Genomic DNA, 25,165 nt, shown 5'->3' with positions numbered 1-25,165 from the left:
CTGCCTCTCTGCCTACTTGTGATCTCTGTCAAATAAATAAAATCTTTTTAAAAAATGAGGTTTTGTACTATTTTATTGAGGAATAAACCATGGGCATTGTTTTTCTTAGGTTTTAATAGACATGTTGGGAAAAAAATGGGAACCTAATGGTATAACATCAGCAAGACTAGTGGCAAGGCCTTGAATTTCAGTTACTGGGTTTGTGTAGGAACAGTCCCAGGCAAACTCCATACAGATGGTATATGTGGGAGGCCTTGGCAAATGGGGGTTGCCCCACAAAGCTTACCAGGTGTGGTTATCCTTTCTTGTGGGGAAAACAGTTAAAGGTGGGGGAAATAAATCTTCAGGTTTTGTATCATGCTGTATTTATTTCATCTCGAGTTCAAGGATGCAGCTTTGAAGGAGAAAGTCAGTGGAGGAGCTGTATTGTCATTTTATGGGTCTGGTCAGCCATTTCACTGGGCCTTTGGAAAAAGCCCTGCAAAGTGGGAGAGTAGAAAGCTCTCAGCCATTTCATCTCTGACCTCAACTTTTAGCCATCAGATGGAGCAATTCTTTATTGACCTAGGAACTATTAGTATTAATCATTTAAAGCTGAATTCTTACTTGTGAAACATCACATTTTTGCAATGTAGCTACAAATATTGTGGCTTAAATAATATTTTATTTGTTTTTTTCCCTACCCTTCCTGCTGAGGGACCCCTTTTACCATTTGGCCAGAATTACCATTAATTTACTGTGACTTGTTATCCTTCCCAGACAGTTTTTCCCCTTTGATATTTTCTTCCATGGATAGGAGCCCATTTTGTATGGGCCATGAAACCAGTCTTTCAGAGACTGCTTTTTTTGTTAATTTCTGGTGAATTGAAGTTAGAAGGATCTCTCTTGTCAATCTGTCTATTCCCCCATTTCCCAAAAGGAAAGGCATTTACTGTAACAACAGATACGGGCATCAGTATTCTCTTCAGTCCACTCCCTGTCTCCTTGGCCCTACCAGGGCCTATGGGTAACCAGCCCAGGGCCTATTCCTCTGAGAGTGTCACAGTTGGGAAATGGTTTGAGGAGCATCAGAAGGCTCACCTACCAAAAGTCTTTTGCTACACACACACACACACACACACACACAACATACACAAGTGTGCGCGCGCACACACGTACACACACGGGTTTGCTTGGTGTTTTACCAATAATGCTCCATTGGATGGGTGGCTTTGTTTTTGGGGGCAGCTGGAAGCTAATGCTCTTTAGCTCTGGCAATCCCCTGTCTAGAACCATCTTGGGTTCAAGTATATGTGTTCTAGAACAACAGGATTTCTAAAGTAAATTTCATTTGTTTATGGGATTCTCTGGGAAAGGTCTCTTCCTTTTGAATTCTGGTGATGTTTTCTTCCTGTAAACATAAAGTGATTTGGACTATAATGGTGACGTTGGGATGAGTCTTCCAGTTCCTGTACACGGTTGGGGCCACAATCTATAAATTCCTTGATGACAGCTGTAATTCCTTATCTATCATTATATCACATGCCTGGAACGCAGTAAGCATTCTGCATTTTTGTTGAAAGAATAATAGGAAATCTAGTAAAAGGGCGAAGAAATCCAGAAAGAAAGAAATAGCAATGTAGATGTCAGGGTAGCCTACGCAGTGTTGTAAAAAAGTCATTTAAGTCACAGAGCAGTTTGTTTTCTAACTATTACATAAGCAGATATGAACTTTGGAGGAAATCACACAGAAGAGACTTTTTTATATGGTTAGACAGGCAGCTAAATGATAAAGTTATTCTTGACCAGTTTGTAGCCCTTTGGGGTTTTGTTTCATAGGCTCATGCTTATATCTTAGTACACCATAAGATATTTAAAACTTTTAACAGGAATAGCAAAAGAATAAGACTAATACAGTAATAATCTTGTCACATGAACACAGAAACAGTTCCATTTCTCCATGTATGTTTTTAGGTGTCCATGTACTTTATGTGGTTGTAATCACAATGTATTTTTTCTTTTGTTCTTTTCAGCTAACATGATAATTTTCCATAAAATCATTAGATTTTAATTCTGAATACATGTTATAGGCTTATGAGACCTTGCATCTTAAAACCTATCTAGAAATTGTGCCGACATAATTGATGGGCTACAGGCGAGAAAGAATGACTTCCTTAGGGCAGTGCGTTAAATATCATTTGACTACTTTTTGCAGCAGTGTCCTTTTGGGAATCCAGTTTAATTTTGTGGCTGATCAGGGTAAAGATATTCTGCTCTTCTGGTAGAAGTGTGGGGGAGGGGGGAGTTATTCTTTGTGTTTCCATTTTCTGAATATATCATGATTGAAAATTAGAAAAAAGCAAATACTTCATGCGGTTTGAAAGATCTTTTTTGTGTTCAGCGTCCTTTTATAGAGAATAAAAAAATGTTACTAAGTGATCTGTTATGCAGTGGCTCTCTTAGTAGAACTTGAAATTCTTTTATAGTTTAGAGGTAATCTAAGTAGGGTATTTCAAAATAGGACTGCGTGTTTGAATGAAGTCTTTGAACCTTCTCCAACTTCTTTATTCCTGTGTGACCTTGAGTAAGACATCTAATCATAACTGGAAAGTAGGAGTAAAGCTGGCTGAGGCTGATTCTGATTTCGATGATGAGCACTTTGTCATGTATGCGGCTACTGTGAGGGTGGAGGAGAAATTTAAAAATTGTGTTGGACTTGTTTTTAGAGCAACTATTTCAGTGTAGCGTAAACTGTCAACAGGCCCCATTCTTAAGAGCCGGTGGCAATAGAGAAGGCAGGGATGGGGAAGCTTTCTGCTCAGTAAGCACTTCTTGCCCGCACTGGCTTCAAGTTATGCTCAGTTTACTTCTCAGGTATACTCCGGTAGTAGCCAATTTTGCAGAACAGGGAGGCCCTACCCAGACGTGATTTCTTTCCTGTGCAGCCTGCCTCTGTGTCCAGCTGGTTCCCCTAAACAAGACAGATCCTCAAGCAGCCTTCAATGCTGAGAGTAAAAAGACTTGTTCTGTTAGTCCACATGCCCCAAAACAATTCAGAATAAAAAACCAGATTTTTATACTAGTGTGTGTACATGAAGGATGGAGGGAATTATAAGATCTTTCTTTATATTTTTTCCCTAGTTGAGAAAAGATACGTTGTTTCTATTAAAGATGGGGTTTGAGTGGAAGAGATAGATCGAGGGCAGAGGGATTACACAGCACAAAATATTGTTAATCTAGTCAAGCAAATTTCGATTCCCTACTGTTGGAACAGTTGAGACCAAGCACCTTGGAACTAGTCCAGTTTGAGAATATCTTACTCGTTATATTCATTAAAAGGATAACCGAAAAAACTAGGGGTTGGTTGTAAGATTACTGTTTTTATTTTTTGGTGAGTGGGCATTAAATGAACTGTTTTTCAGGAAATAATGGGGAAAAAATAGCCACACACTCTTAGCTAGTTAGTCACTCCTGAATCGATGAGTCATCATTTTGTTAATTTCATCAACATGTTCATTTCTTTCAGCTCCATGTTCATGCATGTCTTTTAACCCGGAAACAAGAAGACTGTCCATAGGTCTAGACAATGGTACAATCTCAGTAAGTACACATAAATAAGATTTCCAGTTGAAATACTTCCCTTCCTGTGGAGTACGTGTATATGTATTGTGATGAGAATTATTTATTAGTTGTTTTTTTCAAATGAACAAATTAGTTTTCTTGCTAAGTGAAGTGGAAATTGCAGTGCAGCAGATTATGGTGAAGTGTAGGGAGAGCTGATATCAGTCTCCATTTAAATGTTGACAGGATTCAGCTTGCCTTCCCATGGACCCAGTGGCTAGAATGGGAGCTTTACGAGGCCCCTGAGTGAACCCTGTGAATCTCTGTGTTAGTGAGAGCACGTGGGGATACATGAGGCTGTGATCAGATGGTTAATCATGGTGTCATGTGCTTCCTCAGACAAGTGACAGAACACAAGGGAAATGTTTTCTCAGACCTGCATGTCTGATCTCTGATACTTGATGTTTTTTTCCTTTCCCTCTTCTTCTGCTCCTTCTTGTCTTAACTCCCTCTAGCTGTGAAGAGAGCCCTGTAAATTGTATGAATTTGTTAAAAAAAAAAAAAAATCACAGAATCTACATTAGGCTGTAGGGTAGAGTCAGATAAATATTAGGCTTTTTTTTTTTTTTTTTTTAAACTGTAGCTCTTGAGGGAACCGAAGTGATTAGGGATTGGGAGTTTCAGGTTTTACTTCTTAACTTAAACATTTTTAAAAAATATATGTTTAGTTTCAGCTACTGTTTTAACCAAGTGCAACAAGACTGATCTGGCAAATTCTCCATTTTGGTAAATTATGCATTATTGCCTGCAGTCCTGATAAGAGAGGCCCTGCTTTGGGACCTGTGAATTAAAGGACCCTGTTCTGCCTGGTCACATTTCCCTAGAGGATGATGGACCCTAAGAGGTCCAGGGGATGTGCCCAGCCTAGGCTCTCACGCCACCTACCCCCGTGTTCTGAGTACCTGACTTGAATTTTCCTGACCCCAAACAGCTTAAAGTCTGTCTGCATGTACTGTATTGTGGAACTTCAAGGAGTCTAGAAATTTTAAATTCCTTCTGGTACCTCCAGGTGGTTGAAGGTATATTTATTAAGATTTGAGGGAGTGACCATATTTTATTTAATAGTTTAACTTGATATATAACTTTTAAATATTTCGGGCGCCTGGGTGGCTCAGTGGGTTAAGCCGCTGCCTTCGGCTCAGGTCATGATCTCAGGGTCCTGGGATCGAGGCCCGCATCGGGCTCTCTGCTCAGTGGGGAGCCTGCTTCCCTCTCTCTCTCTCTCTGCCTGCCTCTCTGTCTACTTATGATCTCTCTCTGTCAAATAAATAAATAAAATGTTTAAAAAATAAATAAATAAATATTTAGATATATGGAATGTGGATTTCCATTTGTAATCATAACCTGATTCTTACAAGGGGTCTAAAGAGGTGGGCTTGGAATTTTTCATTTGGTCTTTAGTCAAAACATTTGTTTGCTAATTCTTAATGGAAATTTTCACAGTATTATTAAATATGTATCTGCCTGTTGACAAATATTTATCGGAATTTCTATAATGTCCAGTGCAGTTGGGAGGTGTGTAAACTCTGTTCTGTAGGAGGACAGCAGAGAAGTAAATGATACGGATCTTCATCTAGTTTAAGGAGAGTTATTTTTAAAAAGTGGGGTGTGGGGGGGATAAATTTATTTTTGAAAAATGAAGGGGGGTAACTGGATTGTTCAGTGAACTGAAGTTCACTGCAAAGGAAATCTGAAAAGATGAGCTAAGATCTATATATTGTCCCAGTAGTTGTAGAATAGTATATGTAACACTCACTGTCCATGAAAAGACTTAAGTGTTTATAACATATGGGTGAGTCTTTGCATTTTTTGAAATCAGTGTAGGTGGTTCATGGGTGCTGATAAATTTGGCTTTAAAGGCGAGAAAGGTGACCAAAGTAAGTTATGGAGCATTCTGGCTATTTAATGTGTATAAGAGGAGAGACCATCTTAGCCATTTTTTGTTTAGTGAATGAAACTGCCAGAGAGGTGGAACATAAATCAGGGGGGCTAGCTTGGGATGCTTCTGGTGTAGCCATACCGTGTGGATATCCCAAGCCTTACCTTACCCTGATCTAGAAAAGATTAAGAACCCAACTTCTACGACATAATTTCCTTAAAAGAACCTGTTTTATATTGTCAAGGTGTATGAGTTGTAGACACTCTCTATTCTCATTTGAAGAACTGTGAAGAGCTGAGTTAGGAAAGGCACACGGAGAAAAGGGCTTGTTTAAGGTTCCATGTCCTCACTGGGGTTAGAAATACTTACACAAAGTCTCAGCTTTCCGGACCTGAGAAATGCTATGCAGAGACTGCTCATTCTCTGTTCCCTGAGTATAGCAGATAAACTTTAAAAAGAAGTAACTAACTAGTTAACTTTTGGGCGGGGGGCTGGTGAACTTATTTAAAAAAAAAGAAAGGAGGACATCAGAATGTAAGTCCTCGTGTCTCTTTATTCTGCTGAATGAAAAAGATTGAAGAGACAGTTAACCTTACATAACTGAAATGAATTAGAGATGAAGTGGAGACAGCCAGTATAGACTATGGTTTCAAAAACTTGTCTGCAAAAGGAAGGAGAGGGAGGGTGAGCGCTGCAGCAAGATGAGACATTAGACAAGCAGCAGGGGGTTCCTGAGCGACTGGGAGAATTTAGCTTTGGAGAAGAGTGGAGAAACTGTTGAGATAGAGAGAAAGGCTGAGGCAGTTGTGAGATGCAGGAGAGGAATGACCTTTTCAGTTTCTCCTGAAGTAGCAAGTTAGATCACCTATTCAGAGAAGCTAGAGGGGATGAGGGTGTGTTTTCATGTCTATACATTTCACTCTTGCTAATCTTAGAACCCTGACCCCCTTCTGCCATCTTGGTGTACAGAGTCCCAATTCTTTCTCATCCCCTTGTTCCAATGTCATCTCCTTTTGTTGTGCTTTGGTTTTTGTTTGGTTGAATGGTTCCTCAGCCCTTCCAATTGAAATGAATCACACACATTACTCCATAGGTTAACTGTGTTATATTGCTCATTTAACTTGCTTTGTAAAAAGTCTTTAAGTCTGTCTCCTCCATTAAAGTTCTGAGTGTTGAGGAGTTGGCCCGTCCCTTACTCATCATAGTAGGGTTCCTATTAGGGACTCAATGAATAATTTGTTAGATGAGTTGCGGACTAAAGTACAAACGCTATTATTATTTAGTAGAGCTGGCTGTACTAAGTACCCGCTTGAATTCTGAGATAGCTTATTTGCATAATTCTGTTGCCATTCAAAATATTTGTCACAATGGGATTATCTTCTGCAGCGGAAAACATTATGCCCAATAGTTTATTTCATCTTGAGTTTTCAGAAATGTCATCTGTTTTAATGTCAAAGAAGTCACTCATATTGTGCAGACTATTATTCATGCTAAAGTAGGACTTAGAAATTTTCTTTTTTAAAATTTTATTTATTTATTAAAGATTTATTTGTTATTTATTTGAGACAAAGCATGAGCAGAGGGAAGAGGCAGAGGGAGAGGGAGGCCCGATGCAGGGCTTGATCCCAAGACCCTGGGACCATGACCAGAGCCGAAGGCAGATGCTTAACTGACTGAGCCACCCAGGCGCCCTTTCCTTTCCTTTCTTTTCCTTTCTTTTCCTTTTGCTATTCCTTTCCTTTCCTTTCCATTTAAAAAATTTTTTTTTTTAAGTTTCTTTTTAAAATTTATTTGTTTGACATAGAGAGACACAGCGAGAGAGGGAACACAAGCAGGGTGGGTGGGAGAGGGAGAAGCCGACTTCCTGCCAAGCTGGGAGCCCGATGTGGGGCTCGACCCCAGGACCTGAGGATCATGACCCGAGCTGGGCGGATACATAACAACTAAGCCACCCAGGTGCCCCTTTTATTTTTTTAAAGATTTTTGTTTTTAATTTATTCATATGTGGGAGAGAGCAAGCCAGTGAGAGCATGAGCAAGGGGGAGGGGCAGACTCCCTGCTGAGCTGGAAGGTGGACACTGGTCGATCCCAGGACCCTGGGATCAAGACCTGAGCCAAAGGTAGATGCTAAGTGACTGGCCCACCCAGGACTCTGAAATTTTTTATCACAGTATCTCATGTATTCTAGCCAACCAGCAAATAAATCTAAACATCAACAATGTGCAAAATAGTAAGTTCGATTCTAACATGTGGCTCCTGGTCTCAGAAAGCTTATTCAGTTGGGGGGAAAGGGGAGCATGAAATTGTGAAATAAGTAACACAGAGTAAAAAAAAAAATAACAGCCCCAGCTGCAGTACACCAGTGAGCGCGATGTTGATGGGACAGTGAGGGCAGGGGAGCGTGGGAGGTAATGGTCCGGGTCAGCCCCGTGGAGATAGGCTGTGAGCTGGGTTTAGAAGATGGGCTAGGATTTCGCTGGCTGAAGATGGGAAGGTAAGGTATTTCAGGTAAAGTGAATGGCATAGGAGAAGAGAGCATGGTGGTAAGGAGAGGGCAAGAAGTGTTTGGAGAGAAATGAACTAGTCTGAGAAGTGGACTATTAAATACACAAGGTGACGGGGCGCCTGGGTGGCTCAGTGGGTTAAGCCGCTGCCTTCAGCTCAGGTCATGATCTCAGGGTCCTGAGATCGAGCCCCGCATCGGGCTCTCTGCTCAGCAGGACGCCTGCTTCCCTCTCTCTCTCTCTGCCTGCCTCTCTGTCTACTTGTGATCTCTCTCTGTCAAATAAATAAATAAAATCTTTAAAAAAAAAAAATAAAAAATAAATAAATACACAAGGTGTCTGGGGTCCTGGCCCAGGATGAGTAGTTGGCATTTGAAGGAGCTGGGTCCCCAACAAGGCAGCTCTCCCTCCAGCACCACAGAGAGGATACACCACAGGTATTGAGAGAGGATAATTGGTGAGGAAATGTCCACACAGAAATGAAAGAACTTCCTTAAACTAATTTTCGCCGACTCTACTGAATAATGGCTTAGTCGTAGAGGTGTATAGATGCTAATCTTCATAACTATATAGATTTTCTGCTTCATCAGAACTGCTAGTGAGCCAGAGTTTTTATTGAAATCTTGCTGGATAAATGCATATTCATTGAAGTCCCCCCCCCCCCCCGCCCCGAGCAAATGATAAATCTCTGTTTTCTGAAGATTGTTTTCATATATTTGTTTATGTTAAATTTGGGATGAGAAGGAAATATTGATCTGTGTAATGGTTAGCATTCAGGATAATGATTATTATATAATAATAAGTGATATATTTTTTTAAGAATAAATGATATTGACCATGTATCGAATTATTGCTACTGTTTTGGTAGTTCTTGTGGTTATTATCTTCCTGTAGTATATATTGGTGTTAGTTCACATCGTTGTCCAAGGGAATGGAAGGGGAAAGAGAACTGAACACTGAGCATGCACCATGTCCCAGACATTCTGTTTCATGTACATCCCCTCATTCCAGCATCACAGGAATCCTGTGATGTAGGTGGCATCACTCAGCATTTCTCATAAAAGGACACTAAGGCTTGGAGAGCTCATGTGCTTCTCTAGCGTACGTAGCCAGGAAGCAGCTCTTAGCTGAGCTGGGAACTCTGGGTTCCCCGGGAAGCCTGGGGTTTCTCCTTACCCGTGCTGCGGTCCACTACTTTGTCCAGAAAGATTTCCTGCTAAAGGCTTTCCATGCCCTGCCCATTTGTTCTTGCCTGATAGGCAATTATATCTCTACTTACTGAGTATTTTGGGCGTGGCGCCTCATTTGTTTGTGTGACTGTCTCCTTCACTAGACTCTGAATTGCCTGAAGGCAGAGACCATGTCTGTTTCAGCTGGAGTCCTAACAGAGTTCCCGGGCTGCTGTAGAGGCTTTGTAAAAATGTCAAGTGAGGAGAGAAAGGCATTTCAATTTATGTCATTGGGTTGCTAACACCAGAGTCAGCCACTCCGCCGGCAAAGGTAAATTGCTCTCCACAGTTGACACATGTGAGCGATTCTTGTTTACATGACTAGTTTGGGCATATGGAAGAATTTGATGTCCATACTCTGCTTCTTGAAATTCATAAACAGAGATTCACTAAACAAACAACTAAGAAACCAAAGCAGAGACAGAACATGTTCCTGACAGTTTGTGGGACCCAAAACGATGCTGTTAGTAAGTCTTTCATTGCCTCTTTTTTCACTTAGACTAGAAATCTGTTGAACTTTTGGGATTGCTGAAAGAATAGGCCTTCTCACATCATTTCCTATTATTTAGAGATTCCTGTATTACAGATTAAATTAACAGCTTTACAAGAGCATCGCTCTTTGGTCCCCTGTAGTTATTCCTTATGGGGTGTGTTCTGAAACTGCTTCATGTAATGGAATTCGCAGGGGTATATGCCTTGGCAGGATCTCATAGATAGGGAATCTGTGTCACAGATCACAAAAATCACTCAGGCAAAGAGTCTGGTTGCAATAGGGAGGCAAAAGTGTCTCCTTCCAGAAGGCTGATAGCTTCAAGGGAGAGGTATGTAGTTTCTGTGAGAGAGGATATTACTTTTCCAAGTAAAAGGAGAAATTACCTTTTTGAAAATACAATCCTTAGCATCCACTAGAAGGAGACCGAAGAATCATTAGAGCTATTTTTATCATCTGAAACCAAGAACTTGAACTCTGCTAGTATTTTACCCTCTTCAGAAGGTCTAAGGTATTGTGACATCTTGGCAGTCCTCTTGTGTTGCCAGGGGAGCAAGATGAGTAATAATTAGTTGCAGCATATTGATGCTTGGTATATTACTTTCCCTCCTAACAAAGTACTACACACCAAGTGGCTTAAAACAACAGAATTTATTTTCTCACAGTTCTAGAGACTAATGTCCAAAATCAGGATGTCAATAGGGGTCCTTCTGGAGGCTCGAGGAGAGAATCCTTCTTCTTTTTTCCAAGCTTCTGGTGGTTGCTGGAAATCCTTGGCATTCCTTGACTCATAGATGTGTCACCCCAATCCCTGCCTCCGTCTTCATGTCCCCTTCTCTGTGTCTCCATGTTTACACATGGCTTTCTTATAAGGACACCAGTCACTGGATTAAGAGCTCACCCTAATCCAGTATGATCTCATCTTAACTAATTATAACTGTAAAGACCTTCACTCCAAATGAGGTCACATTCTGAGGTTCTAGGTGGCCATGTGTTTTGGGAAGTCACTATTCAACTCGGGGTATCTGATAATATTGTATGTGCAGTAAGTATTTCCCTAACAGTGTTCTAACAGTTGATTAGGAAACAATTTGGTGAATATGCAGTATGATACCTTCAGGAAGAGGTATCCAAAGATATTATCCTGTAGGCAGAGATAAGAAAATATTACAATTGGAAAACACCTTCATTTTTCTACAGCTAATGACACCCTTCCCTAGATTAAGTGACGTGTTGGTAGGTCACATGTTAAGATAGTTGGGCAGAGCTAGGATTTCCCTGACCTTTCTGTCAGGTTTTCATTTTATGATACCAGTCTAACTTTTTTCATACAACTCAGACAGCCCAACCACAAGGAATTGCCCTAGGATGGTCACTAACGAATTGGAAGCTTGTGTCATTCCATGCATCTAGCCATTGCTAAAAAGATGAGTTTTTTTTTTCTTTTTTTAAGAGAATTTGAGCTTTTAATGTAATGAGATGTTTTGGATGAGTTGTTTATTACTGTGTGTTGTAATGAGCCTACAGGGACTGAACCCAAATGGTGAGGTCATGCTCTACAGTGATGACAGGTAGCCTATGAATAAAGCATTTCGGCTGCTACCCAAGTTGAGCCTCCAGCTGGGCCACCCTTGCTGGAGAGGTCCCGGTGCATTCCAGGTTTTGTACTTAGAGAATAATTTTTTTTTCCTGCTTAGCAGTAAGGGTCCTGGGGTGCTGACATGCTGCTTGCTTTCTGTGTATTCATACAGTGTAATTCACTGAAGATGGTTTCGTCAAAGGAGATACTTATTGTTGTTGTGAGAGTTACTATGTCGTCAGTATTTGTGTGGATCACAGACCTTCTTAGAATGTCTCAAGGACCAGCTTCTCTGACATAACTGTCTATTCAATGACAGTTACGTCATTGTACATGTCACCCTGTGATCTTTTGTTCAGTACCTGCATGTTCCCTAAAATCTCTGTCAGGTGGTGGTGAATGCAGATGCCAAGGGCATTCTTCGGCCCGGGATTATTTTATGGCATCTCCATTGCAATTATGAATTTTTGATGGCCTTCGTGGTCCCCCTTCTACACTGATTCTGTAGCATGCATATCTGTAGGAACACCCAGATTGCCCTGTGTTTTAAATTGGTGGTGAGGTGATCCGGTAGAGTACGTGGTAGGTTGAAGTCATTTATACACTATCTCCAGAAGTTACTGGCCACAAGGAGGCCTTATGAGCACATTGTATTACTATTTCAGAAGGTGGTCATCTTCTTATCTTGGCCACATCAAGTAGTTTATCTGTGTTCAAGAAAGGCAATGGCTAGGAATTGATGAGCATATTAGGTTCTGAGTAACTTTCTTTTAGTCTTATACCTCAATAATCTCTCTCTCCTCCCTGGATCCTGCCCATTGGTTTTATTTTTGTTTTTTAAAGATTTTATTTATTTACTTATTTATTTAAGATTGAGAGAGAGAGAGAGAGAATGAGCAGAGGGAGAGGATGAGGGAGAAACAGACTCCTGATCGACGTGGGGATCGATTCCAGGACCCTGGGACCATGACCTGAGTTGAAGGCAGACGCTTAACCAATTGAACCACCCAGGCACTCTGCCCATTGGTTTTTAAACATACTTGAGGTTTATGGGTTTTTACAAAAATATTTATTTATTTGAGAGAGAGCGAGAGAGCACAGAACGAAGAGATAAAGGGAGTGAGAAAGGGAGAACCCCAAGCAGATCCCACTGAGCTGCAGAGCCTGATGTGGGGCTTGATCTCACGACCCTGAGATTTTGACCTTGAGCCTGATCAAGACTCAGGCACTTAGCTGACTGTGCCACCCAGGTGCCGTTTTTTTGTTTTGTTTTGTTTTGTTTTGTTTTTAAAGATTTTATTTATTATTTATTTGACAGAGAGAGATCACAAGTAGACAGAGAGGCAGGCAGGCGGAGAGAGAGAGAGGGAAGCAGGCTCCCTGTCAAGCAGAGAGCCCGATGCGGGACTCGATCCCAGGACCCTGAGATCATGACCTGAGCCGAAGGCAGCGGCTTAACCCACTGAGCCACCCAGGCGCCCTGTTTTGTTTTGTTTTTAATGAGAACAAAGACTTCACAGCTCTTCCCTATCCACCTAGTGTTCTGTCTCTCTTCTCTCCATATAATCACACTTCTCACAAGAATTGTCATAGTAGTGACTTTCTGCATTTCCCTACTCCCCTCTCCACCCCCTGCCACCAGTGACTCGGACCGGACCCCTACAGTTCAGCTGCCAATGCCATCAGTCTATCCAAACAGCTCCGGTGCTGGTTACAGAAAATCTCCTTGTGAGTCTGTCCAGCTGACATTCTTAAGTTGTCATCATGTTTGACCTCCCTGCAGCATTTAGCTCTGCTCTTTCTTCCTGAAATAGTTTCTTTACGCACATCCACAACCCTGTACTCTCCTGGTTTTCTTCCTGTTTTCTGCCTGTTTTGTCTCCGTTTTCATCAAAGGATGTCCATTAGCCAGCTTTGGTTTGGTATTGGAGTTTGCCCACATTCCTTCTAGGCCTTCATCTCTCCTCTCTCTGGCTGTCTTTACTTGAGTCATGGCTTCATTTATTCATATGACAGTAACACTTAACTTTTTGATCTCTCTTCAGACCGTTTCTCTGACATTCCCATTCCTTCATATTTCCTGTTGAATATCTCAAAGGAACCTGCAGTTCACTAGGTCCAGAATCAGACTCATGTGCCTCCCACATACCTAGTCTTTCCCAGAGTTCCCTATTTCTGTGAGTGTAACCACTGTCCACTCGGTTGCATGAGCTGGGGCTCTGTGGAGTCATTCTCCTTCCTCTTTGCTCGACTCTGCCCAGTCCATCACTGACTGGTTTTTACCTCCCAAATACCTCTCAGCTTCCACTCCATCATCGTTCTCATTATCAACTCCTGTCACCACCACCATCTCTCTGTTCATCGTCTCCTCCTTGGACCCTCCGTTGACCTCCTCACTGGTCATCCCGTATCCATTCTGTCTCTTCCAGTCTGGTTTCCATATTGGATCTAGAAGGATCTTTCCAAAATACACATTTCATTTTGTCCTATCCCCTGCCAAACCTCTCCAGTGGCTTTCCCTTACTCTTGGGCATAGGGCCAAAGCCATCCCATGGCCCGTGTGACCCTGCTGGATCTGGTCCTTTCCTCCACAGCCTCCTTTTGCTCAGTGCCCTCACTTCTGGAGTTTCAGCCTCAGTTATTCTCATACGCTTATGCTCGACCAGCTTCCGTCCTCTCAGGGAGCTCTGCCTTCAGTGAGCTTCCTTTCTGCTTTCCTGCTTAACTCTCATCCTTCAGATTTCAGTTTCATTTTTATTGCCTTGGGGATTTTTTTATTGCCTTGCCTTTTATTGCCTTGGTCTTCCAGGAGTTCCATCCTTGGATTATAAATGTTCATAGCACCGTGTGCCTGTCCTCTGTAACGGCTGTCTGAGTTGTCATTTTATACTCATTTGTGTGATTACTTGATGAATGTGAATATTCATCATAAGCTCCACAAGGCAGCGACTGTGTCTGCTTGACTCTTCGTTACATCCCTGACACCCAGCACAGTGCCCATGAATTGCAAAGGCTCTGTAAATACTCACAGACAAATTAACGAGTGCATTAATTAATATTGTCTGTTGCATGGACAGTACATAGGGCTAAGACCACAGGCACTGGAATCAGACTGCCCGAGTTCAGTCACAGCTCTGTCCTCCCAAGTTGTGTCACCCTGGGCAAGTTGCTTTACTCTCTGTGCCTTAGTTTTTCCAACTGTAAAATGAGGATAATAATTACAACGATTTTATCGGGTTGTTGTGAGGATTTTCTGACATGGTACACATACAAAGCTCTTAGAACAGTACCCACGCATGTCAAGTGCTCTATGGTATTAGCTTCTTTCCGCATCATTGTCTTAGCAACAGCAGCGCCTTCCATTGGTGGTAACCAGGAAGACAGTGACAATCCATGTCCTGTGGAGTTAACGGACCAGTTCTGAGGGGAGTTAGTATCTTAATGGCAGTCTTCTCCTTAGGATGGTTCTACTTAATTCTGGTCCTATCTTTCAATCTTTGCTATGTCACCACAGTAATTCACCAGTGATTTGCAAAGACATGGACTGTCAGAGACTAATTTTTCTGCCCAAAATGTTCTCATCTAGGTTGTTGCCTTTTACCTTCATCACTCACAGGAAAAGGTTGGACTCAGAGAGATGTGCAGATTACTGAAGATGCTCTGAAAGGTATTCAGAGAAGATGTAGCAAATTTTGTATCAGGGAGACACCCTTACTCTAGTGGATTGAGAAGTGTGGGAGGACGGAATGCTGTCAGCCATGGGGGCTCTGCCACTCTCTGTTTATTTAGGAGTCTGAGTTTTATAGACCCAACATCCAGACAGCTGTCTATGCCCCTACAAAGTTTTACAACACTAGGAATCAGTCTTGTTTCATAAATCTTTTCTTAACCATTTCCGTCCAGGCATATAGAACATTCTCTGTGTGCACAAGTATTTTGCTGATGTTTGCTTGGAGCTAATCTTTTATATAAACTGTAGAGCTGAACCAACGTTCTCATGTCACTGATATTTAGATGGCAAAGTTCAGAGCCCAGAGGGACTGGGGTGGCATTTCCATGTCAATCACCTTTGAAGGCATTCCTCCCAAAGTACCTTGACAACAGCAGTCATGAAACCGACCCCCCAAAGAGCCACCTGACATTTATTCTTTGCTGTAAAGCCTGAGAACGCACGAGAGCCAAAACGTGTAAAGGAAGCAGTTATTCTTTTATAGCCCTTCCTGCTGCCGGATTGCCATCACCTGTGTTAGTTACTCACCTACGCAGTGATCTGAGACAGTCTGGAACACAGGCTGCCTGCTTGCTGACTCCAAGCTTACGGCCGCAGAGAGGAGAGCAGCATTAGATAAGTCCCAGTCCTTGGGGTTCAGTGGGGGTTCCGTGCTGGCCTGTGTTTCTTTGTTTTACTGTGGGATGCTACAGTGACTCAGGGTCATGGTACCCCCGAGTTTTTGTTTCCCAGATGGGTGCCCCTCCCTGTTTATTTACTGCTTCTACAGCTCTGCACCTTGAGTGTGGGCTCTACAGTCCACCCATCTCCACCTTTGCCTCCTTACTGATGGGGGAATAACCCTTCTCACAGTTATTGGTGAATATTGCATTTTTATAAATATTGGCTTAGCGTCAAAGACCACTATCAGCATAGACCTTCAGCTCACTGAAGCCAATTACACGGTTGCGAAAAGACTGCTAACCATATTGGCACATAGAACAGCACAGCTTTTCCATCCTCAGCAATAGCTCAGGTCCAGCACGTTTCCTGGACTGGAGAGAAGTCAAAGGAGGGCAGCTTCTTCCTCCCTGAGCTTGTCTATTATAGATGGGAGGAAAGAGGCTAAAAAAATGCCTTTCAGCAGATTGCATGGTGTCATGGTTTGCGTATGTGGTGTGGTGTTTTGATGTCAGTGCTGCCAGGCCTCTCCCTTGTGCTATTTCTCTTTCTTCATGATCCACTCCTGCAGCTTGGTTAGCCTTACATCTGCAGTTCTTGAGGCCGGGGCCCGTTCTGTCCTCCTGAGCCTGAACTCGGACTCTAGATGCTTCCTTGGCGATCCTACCTGGGAGTATCCAGGACCCCTCTGGTTTAGCATGTTCTAACTGGAGAGCATTCCCTTTTCTCCAGCATGTGCTGTTTCTCCTCATCCCTTCAGTATGTGGCATCATTCAACAGCCCCAACCAGAAATAGTTGTTACAGTAGATGCACATTTCCCCTTCTTCCTCCCAGCAACCTCTGCTCTAGCCTGCTGACCTCAGAACACCCTCCAGACTCTCCCTCCAGGTCTGGTCCCACTGGTACTTTTAAAATACCTGTCTCACGTACCTGTCTCACGTGTTCTGCTTGGGCTGCTGCAAGAAGCCCTAGATCGGTCCTACTATGTGTTGTTTCTAGTTCCCGCCAACTCCTCTGCCATCAGATATTCACAATTCTGGTGTATTCATGCCACTCCTCTTGTGAGACTCTAAACAGCTTCCAAAACGATAAAACTCAGATCCTTCAATTCCTGCCCATTTTATCAGCTTCAGTGTCAAAACCCTCCTACCCAGATATCAGACTTGTTCTGTTCACACATCAGTGTCCATGGACATGGAGTCCCCTTGCTCACTGCCTGGTTCCCTCCCCTTGAGAAGCTCCTCGGCTATCTCTAAGAATTGGCTTAAAGCCCCAAATCCATTCTTCTGAGAAGCCTGCCCTACTCCAGGGCAGAGTAAAGAGGACTTCTTAAGGTTCTCATAGCACTTAGTTCAAATTTATACTTTAGTATTAATGTGATACTTATTAGTTTACCTGTATGTTTTATTTATATGATCATGTATGAAATAAGATAGCATATATAGTTCCAGAAAGGGTCTGGCAAATAGGAGACATTTCATAAGTGCAGATTTCCTTGTTTTCTTGACCTCCGTTAGCCTGAGCCACTTGAAGGCAGGAAACATATGATATGCACAGCCCTTACACAAATTGGAACCTCAGTAGTAGTTTCAGGGGAATTAAATCCAACCAGTTTCATTTGCATATCTGCCTAGAAGTTTTTCTCCTTTCCCTTTCATTCTTATAGTCTAGTCAGCCTTCTAGAAGTCCTTGTTTCCCATCAGCTCTTTGCTTTGGAGGAGGTGATTATACTTTCCTCTCTGCCTCTGTCAAGTAGGGCCACTCAGAGTTCCTGGTAGAGACCGCTGTTGACACGCTTGGCCTTCATACATCAGGGGCACATGTCAGGGGAAGGCCTCCTGGTGGTTGAGGTATGAAATTAGCTTCCAGAGAAACCTGCATCTCAATTCCAGCTCTCCCATCTTTTAGCTGGTTAATCATGAGGAGGTGGTTAACCTTACATAAGCCTTAATTTACTCGCTATACATTGGGAATAATAATATGTGCCTCTTGGGGATTTATGGGGATTACATGAAATAATTTATACAGGGACACCTGGGTGGCTCAGTCATTAAGCATATGCCTTCAGCTCAGGTCATGGTCCCAGGGTCCCGGAATCAGTCCCCACATCGGGCTCCCTGCTCAACGGGAAGCCTGCTTCTCCCTCTTCCTCTGTCACTCCCCCTGCTTGTGTTCCCCTCTCTTGCTGTCTCTCTCTCTCTCAAATAAATAAATAAAATCTTGAAAAAAAAATAACATATAAGGGCCTTAATGAATGATAATTATTATTTTTATAGCAGAAATTCTGTTCAAGAAGAGATGAAATTTAATTTACTTAAAAAAATAATTCAGTTATTTGACAGAGAGAGAGAGACACAGTGAGAGAGAAAGAACACAAGCAGGGGTAGTGGGAGAGGGAGAAGCAGAGAGCCCAGCAGGGGCCCCGACATGGGGCTTGATCCCAGAACCCTGGGACCTGAGCTGAAGACAGATGCTTAACGACTGAGCCACTCGGGTGCCCCTAATTTCCTTTTTGATAAAGGTTAGTTTTATTTGAAATTAAAGACTTGATTTGTTGCATAATTAGTTGCCATCTAAGTTCAAAGATAATTTTTTTAAAGCGGAACTTACTTTTGAAAGATTTATTTATTTATTTATTTATTTGAGAGCGAGAAGGAGAAGACCTAGGGAAAGGGCAGAGTGGGGAGAGAAGCAGACTCCCTGCTGAGTGTGGGGGGCCAATGGAAAGATTCTTTCCATCTCACAACCCTGAGTTCATGACCTGATTTGAAATCAAGAGTCACAGGCTTAACTGGCTGAGCCACCCTTGTACCCCTAAAGATAATCTTTTTAAATCATAATTTTAAACCAGTTTATTTCTTGTAAGCGCCTTTTTGGTGGCTAGTAACACTGGGTCTTTCTTCTGTTTGTTTGTTTTAAAAGATTTTATTTATGGGCGCCTGGGTGGCTCAGTGGGTTAAGCCGCTGCCCTCGGCTCAGGTCATGATCTCAGGGTCCTGGGATCGAGGCCCGCATCGGGCTCTCTGCTCAGCAGGGAGCCTGCTTCCCTCTCTCTCTCTCTCTGCCTGCCTCTCCATCTACTTGTGATCTCTCTCTGTCAAATAAATAAATAAAATCTTTAAAAAAAAAAAAAGATTTTATTTATTTATTTGACACAGAGAGAGAGTTCACAAGTAGGCAGAGAGGAAGACAGAGAGAGAGGGGGAAACAGGCTCCCCACTCAGCAGAGAGTCCAATGTGGGGCTCGATCCCAGGACCCTGAGACCGTGACCTGAGCTGAAGGCAGAGGCTTAACCCTCTGGGTACCCAGGTGCCCCAGTACTGGGTTTCATATGTAATTTTCTTTTACTACTTGCTATGGTGCATTTTTATGCATTTGAATAATGTTCAGGCTGAAGTTTTGTGAATTTAAATCCAGAAAAAGATAATTTAATACTATGGCACAGAGACCATGATGAGAAATAGTTAACCATATAAAGCAGCACACCACGGTGTGTACAAATATTGACTCTTAGGCTGTCCACCTGAACCTAATATAATGGTATGTGTCAGTTTTATCTCGAGTTTTTAAAAGAGCAGCACGTTATTATATTTTCCTATTGACCTGGGAAGTGAAACATTGATTAGTCCTGAGATTTGAGTCAAAGTGTATTTGGCATTGAGGTGACTGGGTAGCTCAGTTGGTTAAGCATTTGACTCTTCATTTTAGTTCAGGTCATGATCTGAGGGATCTCTCTGTGCTGGTGAGGAGCCTCACACTCATCAGGGAGTCTGCTTACGATTCTCTCTCTCCCTCTTCCTCTGCTCCTACCTGCCCTTTGCATGCATACCCGAGCCTGCCCCCTGTCCAAGAAAGAAAGAAAGAAAGAAAGAAAGAAAATTTTAAGTACATTTGCCGTTGATTACAAAAAGTAATAGCTTGGCAGTTGGGCTCTCTTTCCTTTTTAAAAATCATTTGAATGTCTAGTAATTGTATATATTTTTATTCACACCTTCTCTAGGTAGACATGCTTACTACTTCAACCATTACTAAAAAATATTATACTTTGTAATATGTATTATTTTCACATATTTCAAAAGTATATTAATAGTGAGCTTAAAATAACATTTTACTTAAAGTAACTTAAAATTTCCTTAAAATGACATTTTAAGTCTTTTATTCAGTTCTTTAAACAATCATCTGTTGAGTAGTTTGTTTTTTTTTTAAGATTTTATCTATTTGACAGAGAGCTAGAGATCACAAGAAGGCAGAGAGATAGGCAGAGAGAGAGGGGAAAGCAGGCTCCCCGCTGAGCAGAGAGCCTGATGCAGGGCTTGATCCCAGGATCCTGAGATCATGACCAGAGCCGAAGGCAGAGGCTTAAGCCACTGAGCCACCCAGGTGCCCCTGTTGAATAGTTTCTATGTGCCAGTTCAGGGTTTTGAATGTTTGAGATACATCAGTGACCCCTCCCAGCCCCAATCCCTCTCCTTGTGTATATTGCATTTAATAAACAAAAAATATGGTAACTTCTGTATAATACAAGGTGATAGATGCTATGGGAAAAACAGAGCAGAGTAAGAGGGGTTGGGAATGTGAGGGTAGGATAGAGGAGAGGAGTTGTGGTTTTCAAAAGGGTGGACACGTTAAGCTTCATTGAGAAGGTGTAATTTGAGCAGAGGACCAAAAGGTTGGGCTCATGAATCATGCTGACTTTTGGGAAGAGAGTGTTTAAGACCAAGGCGCCAACAATGCAAAGGCCCTGAGGCAGGGTGTTTATAGTAGTACAATTAAATCTTGACTTGATATTTTAAAAAAATGAATGTTTCTTTATAAATGTTTATTGATTTGTTCTTATATGTTTTTGGCAAAATGCTGACATGGGAGACACATTATGAAGAAAACAAAAACTATGTGCTTTCAACCTAAAATCCACAAGAAAAGGTAAAATAATGTGATCATATATAGCTTTAATGCAGATTGTAAAATAGCATGATAGCTTTCATTTAATGCAGTTTGTACAACAGCATGAAAGATCTGCAGTCTCTTGATTTTCAGCAAAGGAAAGACCCATTCTGCCTTATGAGTGATCATCTTAATGCAGACCATTCAGCCTTGCCTATGAGGATAAGCTTGAGAAGTGATGGAAATCAGAGAATGGGAACAGTTGGCTAGGAAAGGAGAGGCATGTGCAAAGTCTAGGTAAGAAGTTGTGATGCAGACCCCCATCCAGGACAAAGGTGGTTTACTTGGAAATACATTGGAAAGGACATGGGTTCAAGAGGGATGATAAGGATCTGATGACTAAATGTGTAGGAGAAATTAAGTGGAGAGAAGCAGTAGTTGGCAGGGATAACTTCCAGGCACGCTCATTTGCAGCCAATGTAAGTCAGTTGCTGTCACCCACAGCCAGCATCTACACCGTCCGTGCCTGTGCCATCCCAGTGATTCCTGCTTCCAGGTGTCAGACTTGGGTAACGGAGTAATGATGGAGGCCTTCGTGGTGCTTTGTGATTAACTTTCTTTCATGTTTTTTGTAATGTATTGTTATCTGGATTCTCTGAAGAATCAGGTGATTTCAGAATTTGCAGTGTAATGTTTTCCTTTGTACGTAGCAGTTCAGTGAGACATTCACCTGGGTTTCAGTATCTTTTTGAAGAGGTTCTTTGAGGTTTGTTTGAATCAAAAGATCAGTAGATTAAAAAAAAAAATTAAAGGACAGACTCATGTTTTAAGCCTGGGCTGTGCAACCCAGTAAGCCTGTGACCTTGGACAAGTCCCTTAGTGTCTGGGGACATCAGTTTATCAGAAGAGTGAGTCACTATGCTAGGCAATCTCTAAGACCCTTTACAGACTCTAGGATTCCAGGAAATCCACAACTTAGCAACCAACGATCTAGACCTCCAGCTGCTTTCATAAGTAGGAACTGTAGTCACCAACCCTGATTATCCTGCTAAGTTTGATGAGATGAGCTATCGGCAGTTTCCAATTTCGGCGTGAAGCTTTTTTGTTCAGAATAATTTTGTCAAAAGTTTTGAGCCAGAAAAATAACTACAGGCAACTAGATATTTATATAAACTGATCTCTCATGTAATTTACTGTTTAATGTTACAGTAGAACTTTTGTTGTATTTAGCTGTTAGTGAAAGTATGCGCTCTCTTTCGCTCTCTGTGAAGGGTAATGGGGGCACAGGGGACTTGAGCAGCTTTCTTTGTGTAATACATCAGTGTTCTGGCTTCAGGTTTTGGCCTTGAGCATGATATTCCCCATTCATTGAATAACTTCCAAGGGCCTTTGTCCTTAAGATTCTGAAATTTGCCAGAGGCAGGCTTGAAAGTTGTTGCATTCAAACTTGTGTATCTTTTTTCTTTTACCTTCTCCCTGCCATCCTCTTGGGAGAGATATTATTAAAAAAGCTACTGCATCTGGTTACTTGCATTCGGTGTTGGAAGACTCGGGGTAGGAAAGCAAAAAAAAATGTGTTACCATCCTCTAAAGAAAGGTGAGGACAGGTAAACCATTAAACACCCAGGCAAACCTAGAGAGGAAGCAGCCAGCCCTGTGGTTTATGTGGGGAAAGACCTTGAAATTGCCTTGCATGTGTTTTGTGTATGAACCTGAATTTGAAAGAGTTTATGGAAAGAATTTGTAGACCTCAGTTTGGTTTTTTTTTTTGAAGGTATTTTGAATCTAGAGAGGCTGAAAGCTGCTGCTGTTACACAAACCTCATCTTTTTTCTTGCTTCCATGTATTGTGACACATGTCAGTCTTAGAAATATGAGTAAGGGTTTCTAACAGAGTTTGGAGTTGAGGCTGAGAGTTTGCAGCTGAAGTATCCCTTCCCACCCATTTCATAAAAATACACGTGGTCAGAGAAGGTTAGGGTCATTAGGCATTTGGGAGGAAGGGGATAAGCACCTACCCTTCCAGTTCCTGGGTGGAGAGAATGTTCCATATTTTGGTAGCCAGAGAAACCGCTTTCCATAATTTATAGACAGACAAGAATAATTATTTGAACTCTGCAGCACACATTGGCAGAATTTTAATCTGGCAGAATTTAATTGGCAATGAAGGTTAATCAAAACCAAAAGGCAGGTCAGTCACTGAACCAGTAGTTCTCAAACTGTGGTCCATGAAGTTAGAACTATTTTCATAATAATAGTAAGAAGTTATTTGCCTTTTTTACTCTCATGTTCTAATAAGTGTACAGATTGAATGCAGAAGCAGATATGAAGATCCAATGGTCTTCTCTTAATGAGATTTGCAAAAAATGGGGAAACAGTGCAACTCTTTCTGCTTTATTTTTTTGTTTTGTAAAATACAGATATTTTAATAGTGTGCCTTATATGACTGTCATACATTTTATTGTTATTTTAATGAATTCATATTTTAAAATTTTCTCAGTTTCAATTTCAATATGTTAAAAATCAATAAATACAACCCACGGAGTCCTTAATAACTCGTAAGAGTAAAGGGAACTAGAGAATTTGAGAACTGCTAATTTAAGCAGAAGACAGCAAAGAGATCCACATATTTCAGGTCACTGATTGCTGAAGTGTAGAGACAGTCATAAGTAAGAACATAAGAATCTTCAAGGGTCTTTCTTAGCGTCATCCATATGGGATTTCAGATTTTTAGAACTTGTGTGGGAAGGAAAAATAACACACATTGAAAGCAAGTCCAGCGAGAGCACGAGACATATTGGTAGAAAGAGGCCAAATGAGAACCTCATGGGTTAGGTGGAGATTCCTTTGTCCTCACCCCATGGACTAGTGACCTTCTTTTCATAGACAGGAAAGAAGAGCTAGAAACCATGAGAAGAGCGGCCCTCTTGACGTTTTGCCTTCTATGAAAGGATTAGGAAATGAAGTTGTTCCCCACCCCCCACCTTTAATAATTTGAGCAGAAGTTACTACTTTCCTGGAATTTCTTTTCAAAACTCTAAATTTTTCAATAATGTTGAAAACACTGCAATTTTATAGCATAAAAACGGCCTTCAAAATAATGTCAACTTCTGTAAAATTAGGTTTATTTTGTTTATCATTATGGATTTTCTGTTGATTTTATGTTTCATCTGATTTCAGAAAGTTCTTGTGAAGGCTTGCAAGAATATACATAATAAACTAAATGTGATGGAATTTAAGAAACAAAGCAGATGAACTACGGGAAGGGAAGGAAAAACAAAATAGGACAAAAACAGAGAGGAGACAAACCATAAGAGACTCTTAACTCTAGGAAACAAACTGAGGGTTTCCAGAGGGAGGTGGATGGGGGTATGGGGTAACTGAATGATGGGCATTGAGAAGGGCCCTTGGTGGAATGAGCACTGGGTGTTATATGTATATGAGGAATCACTGAACTCTACCTCTGAAACTAATAGCATGCTATATGTTAATTTAATTTAATTTAAATAATTTAAAAGGGGTGCCTGGGTGGCTCAGTGGGTTAAGCCTCTGCCTTCGGCTCAGGTCATGATCTCAGGGTCCTGGGATCGAGCCCCGCATCGGGCTCTCTGCTCAGCAGGGAGCCTGCTTCCCTCTCTTTCTCTCTCTGCCTGCCTCTCTGCCTACTCGTGATCTCTCTCTCTCAAATAAATAAATAAAATCTTTAAATAAATAAATAAATAACAACCTGAAAGTGAAAACATAAAAATTGGAATCAAGACCGGGGAACCTATTTGCGTGTATGTGCCCCAAAATATGGAGATAGCCATAATTAAGGGACATAGAACATTAGAGCATGTGTTTTTTACATGGTGTGGTCATGTGAAGATAGACCAGATGTGTATGTCATACACAGTGTCTGCCCCTGCTCAGCCTCTTCCATGGTGAAAGAATGGTCCCATATGGGCCGTCAAGAAAAGATGGAGGTGGCCATGTTTTGTAGCTCATGACCCCATTTTCTCTTGAATATTAACTGATTGAACTGAGAGAGGATGCTGGCCTGAAGACTGGCCGGGGGGCTTGTATGGACTGGCTTGCATCTGAGTTAGAAAAGATATGTAGGCTGTTCAGATTCCTGCCTTAAATTTGCACCTAGAAGTACCAAGAGAGCAAGCCCCTGGGTGGAAGGTGAAGCTGAAAGGTCATGTTGTAGACAGGGGATTGGGGAGGCCGTGATGGCTACATGCAGTCGCCAGTTATGAGGGAACAGAAGCTGAGTTGCCAGAAGAGTCTGTGTGGTTGAGAAGGGTAAGAGATTGCACTTGGAGAAAAAAGACACAGAGATACCAGGAGAGAAGCCTGGAGGCTGCAAGAGAGAGGGTGGGCAAGTGCAGTGTTAGTGGCCAGCAGGCTTCCCTCTACGGCCTCTGTCTCTTTGCCGTAAATCCTCTTTTTACTGGCTTGAGTTCCTGGCAACCAAAAGACCCTGAGTGGAACCTAGAGTAACACATCTATGAAGATGATAATGACTAGCATGTTTTGTATGATTAAGACTTGACTTTGATTCTCAACTACTTGATAGCCAAGGCAAAAGGGAGACATTGTTCATTCTGAAATCATACAATAAAAA

General features: G+C 41.8%; 1 protein-coding gene across 3 annotated transcripts in view; it reads left to right on the top strand.

Annotated features, from left to right (window-relative positions):
* Positions 1-25,165, top strand: part of WDFY2 (WD repeat and FYVE domain containing 2) — a 182,860-nt gene that overhangs the window by 86,925 nt on the left and 70,770 nt on the right. For all 3 annotated transcript variants that reach the window (XR_007126161.1, XM_047723336.1, XM_047723337.1), the window contains exon 3: positions 3,506-3,579. Coding sequence is in view for 2 of the 3 variants with exons in the window: in XM_047723336.1 (XP_047579292.1) it covers positions 3,506-3,579 (74 nt within the window). In the remaining variant the exon portion in view is untranslated. The remainder of the gene's footprint in view (positions 1-3,505; positions 3,580-25,165) is intronic.

The sequence above is a fragment of the Lutra lutra genome, chromosome 3, assembly GCF_902655055.1.
Source record: "Lutra lutra chromosome 3, mLutLut1.2, whole genome shotgun sequence".
Taxonomy (NCBI): domain Eukaryota; kingdom Metazoa; phylum Chordata; class Mammalia; order Carnivora; family Mustelidae; genus Lutra; species Lutra lutra.
This window is presented reverse-complemented; position numbering and strand designations above follow the sequence as displayed.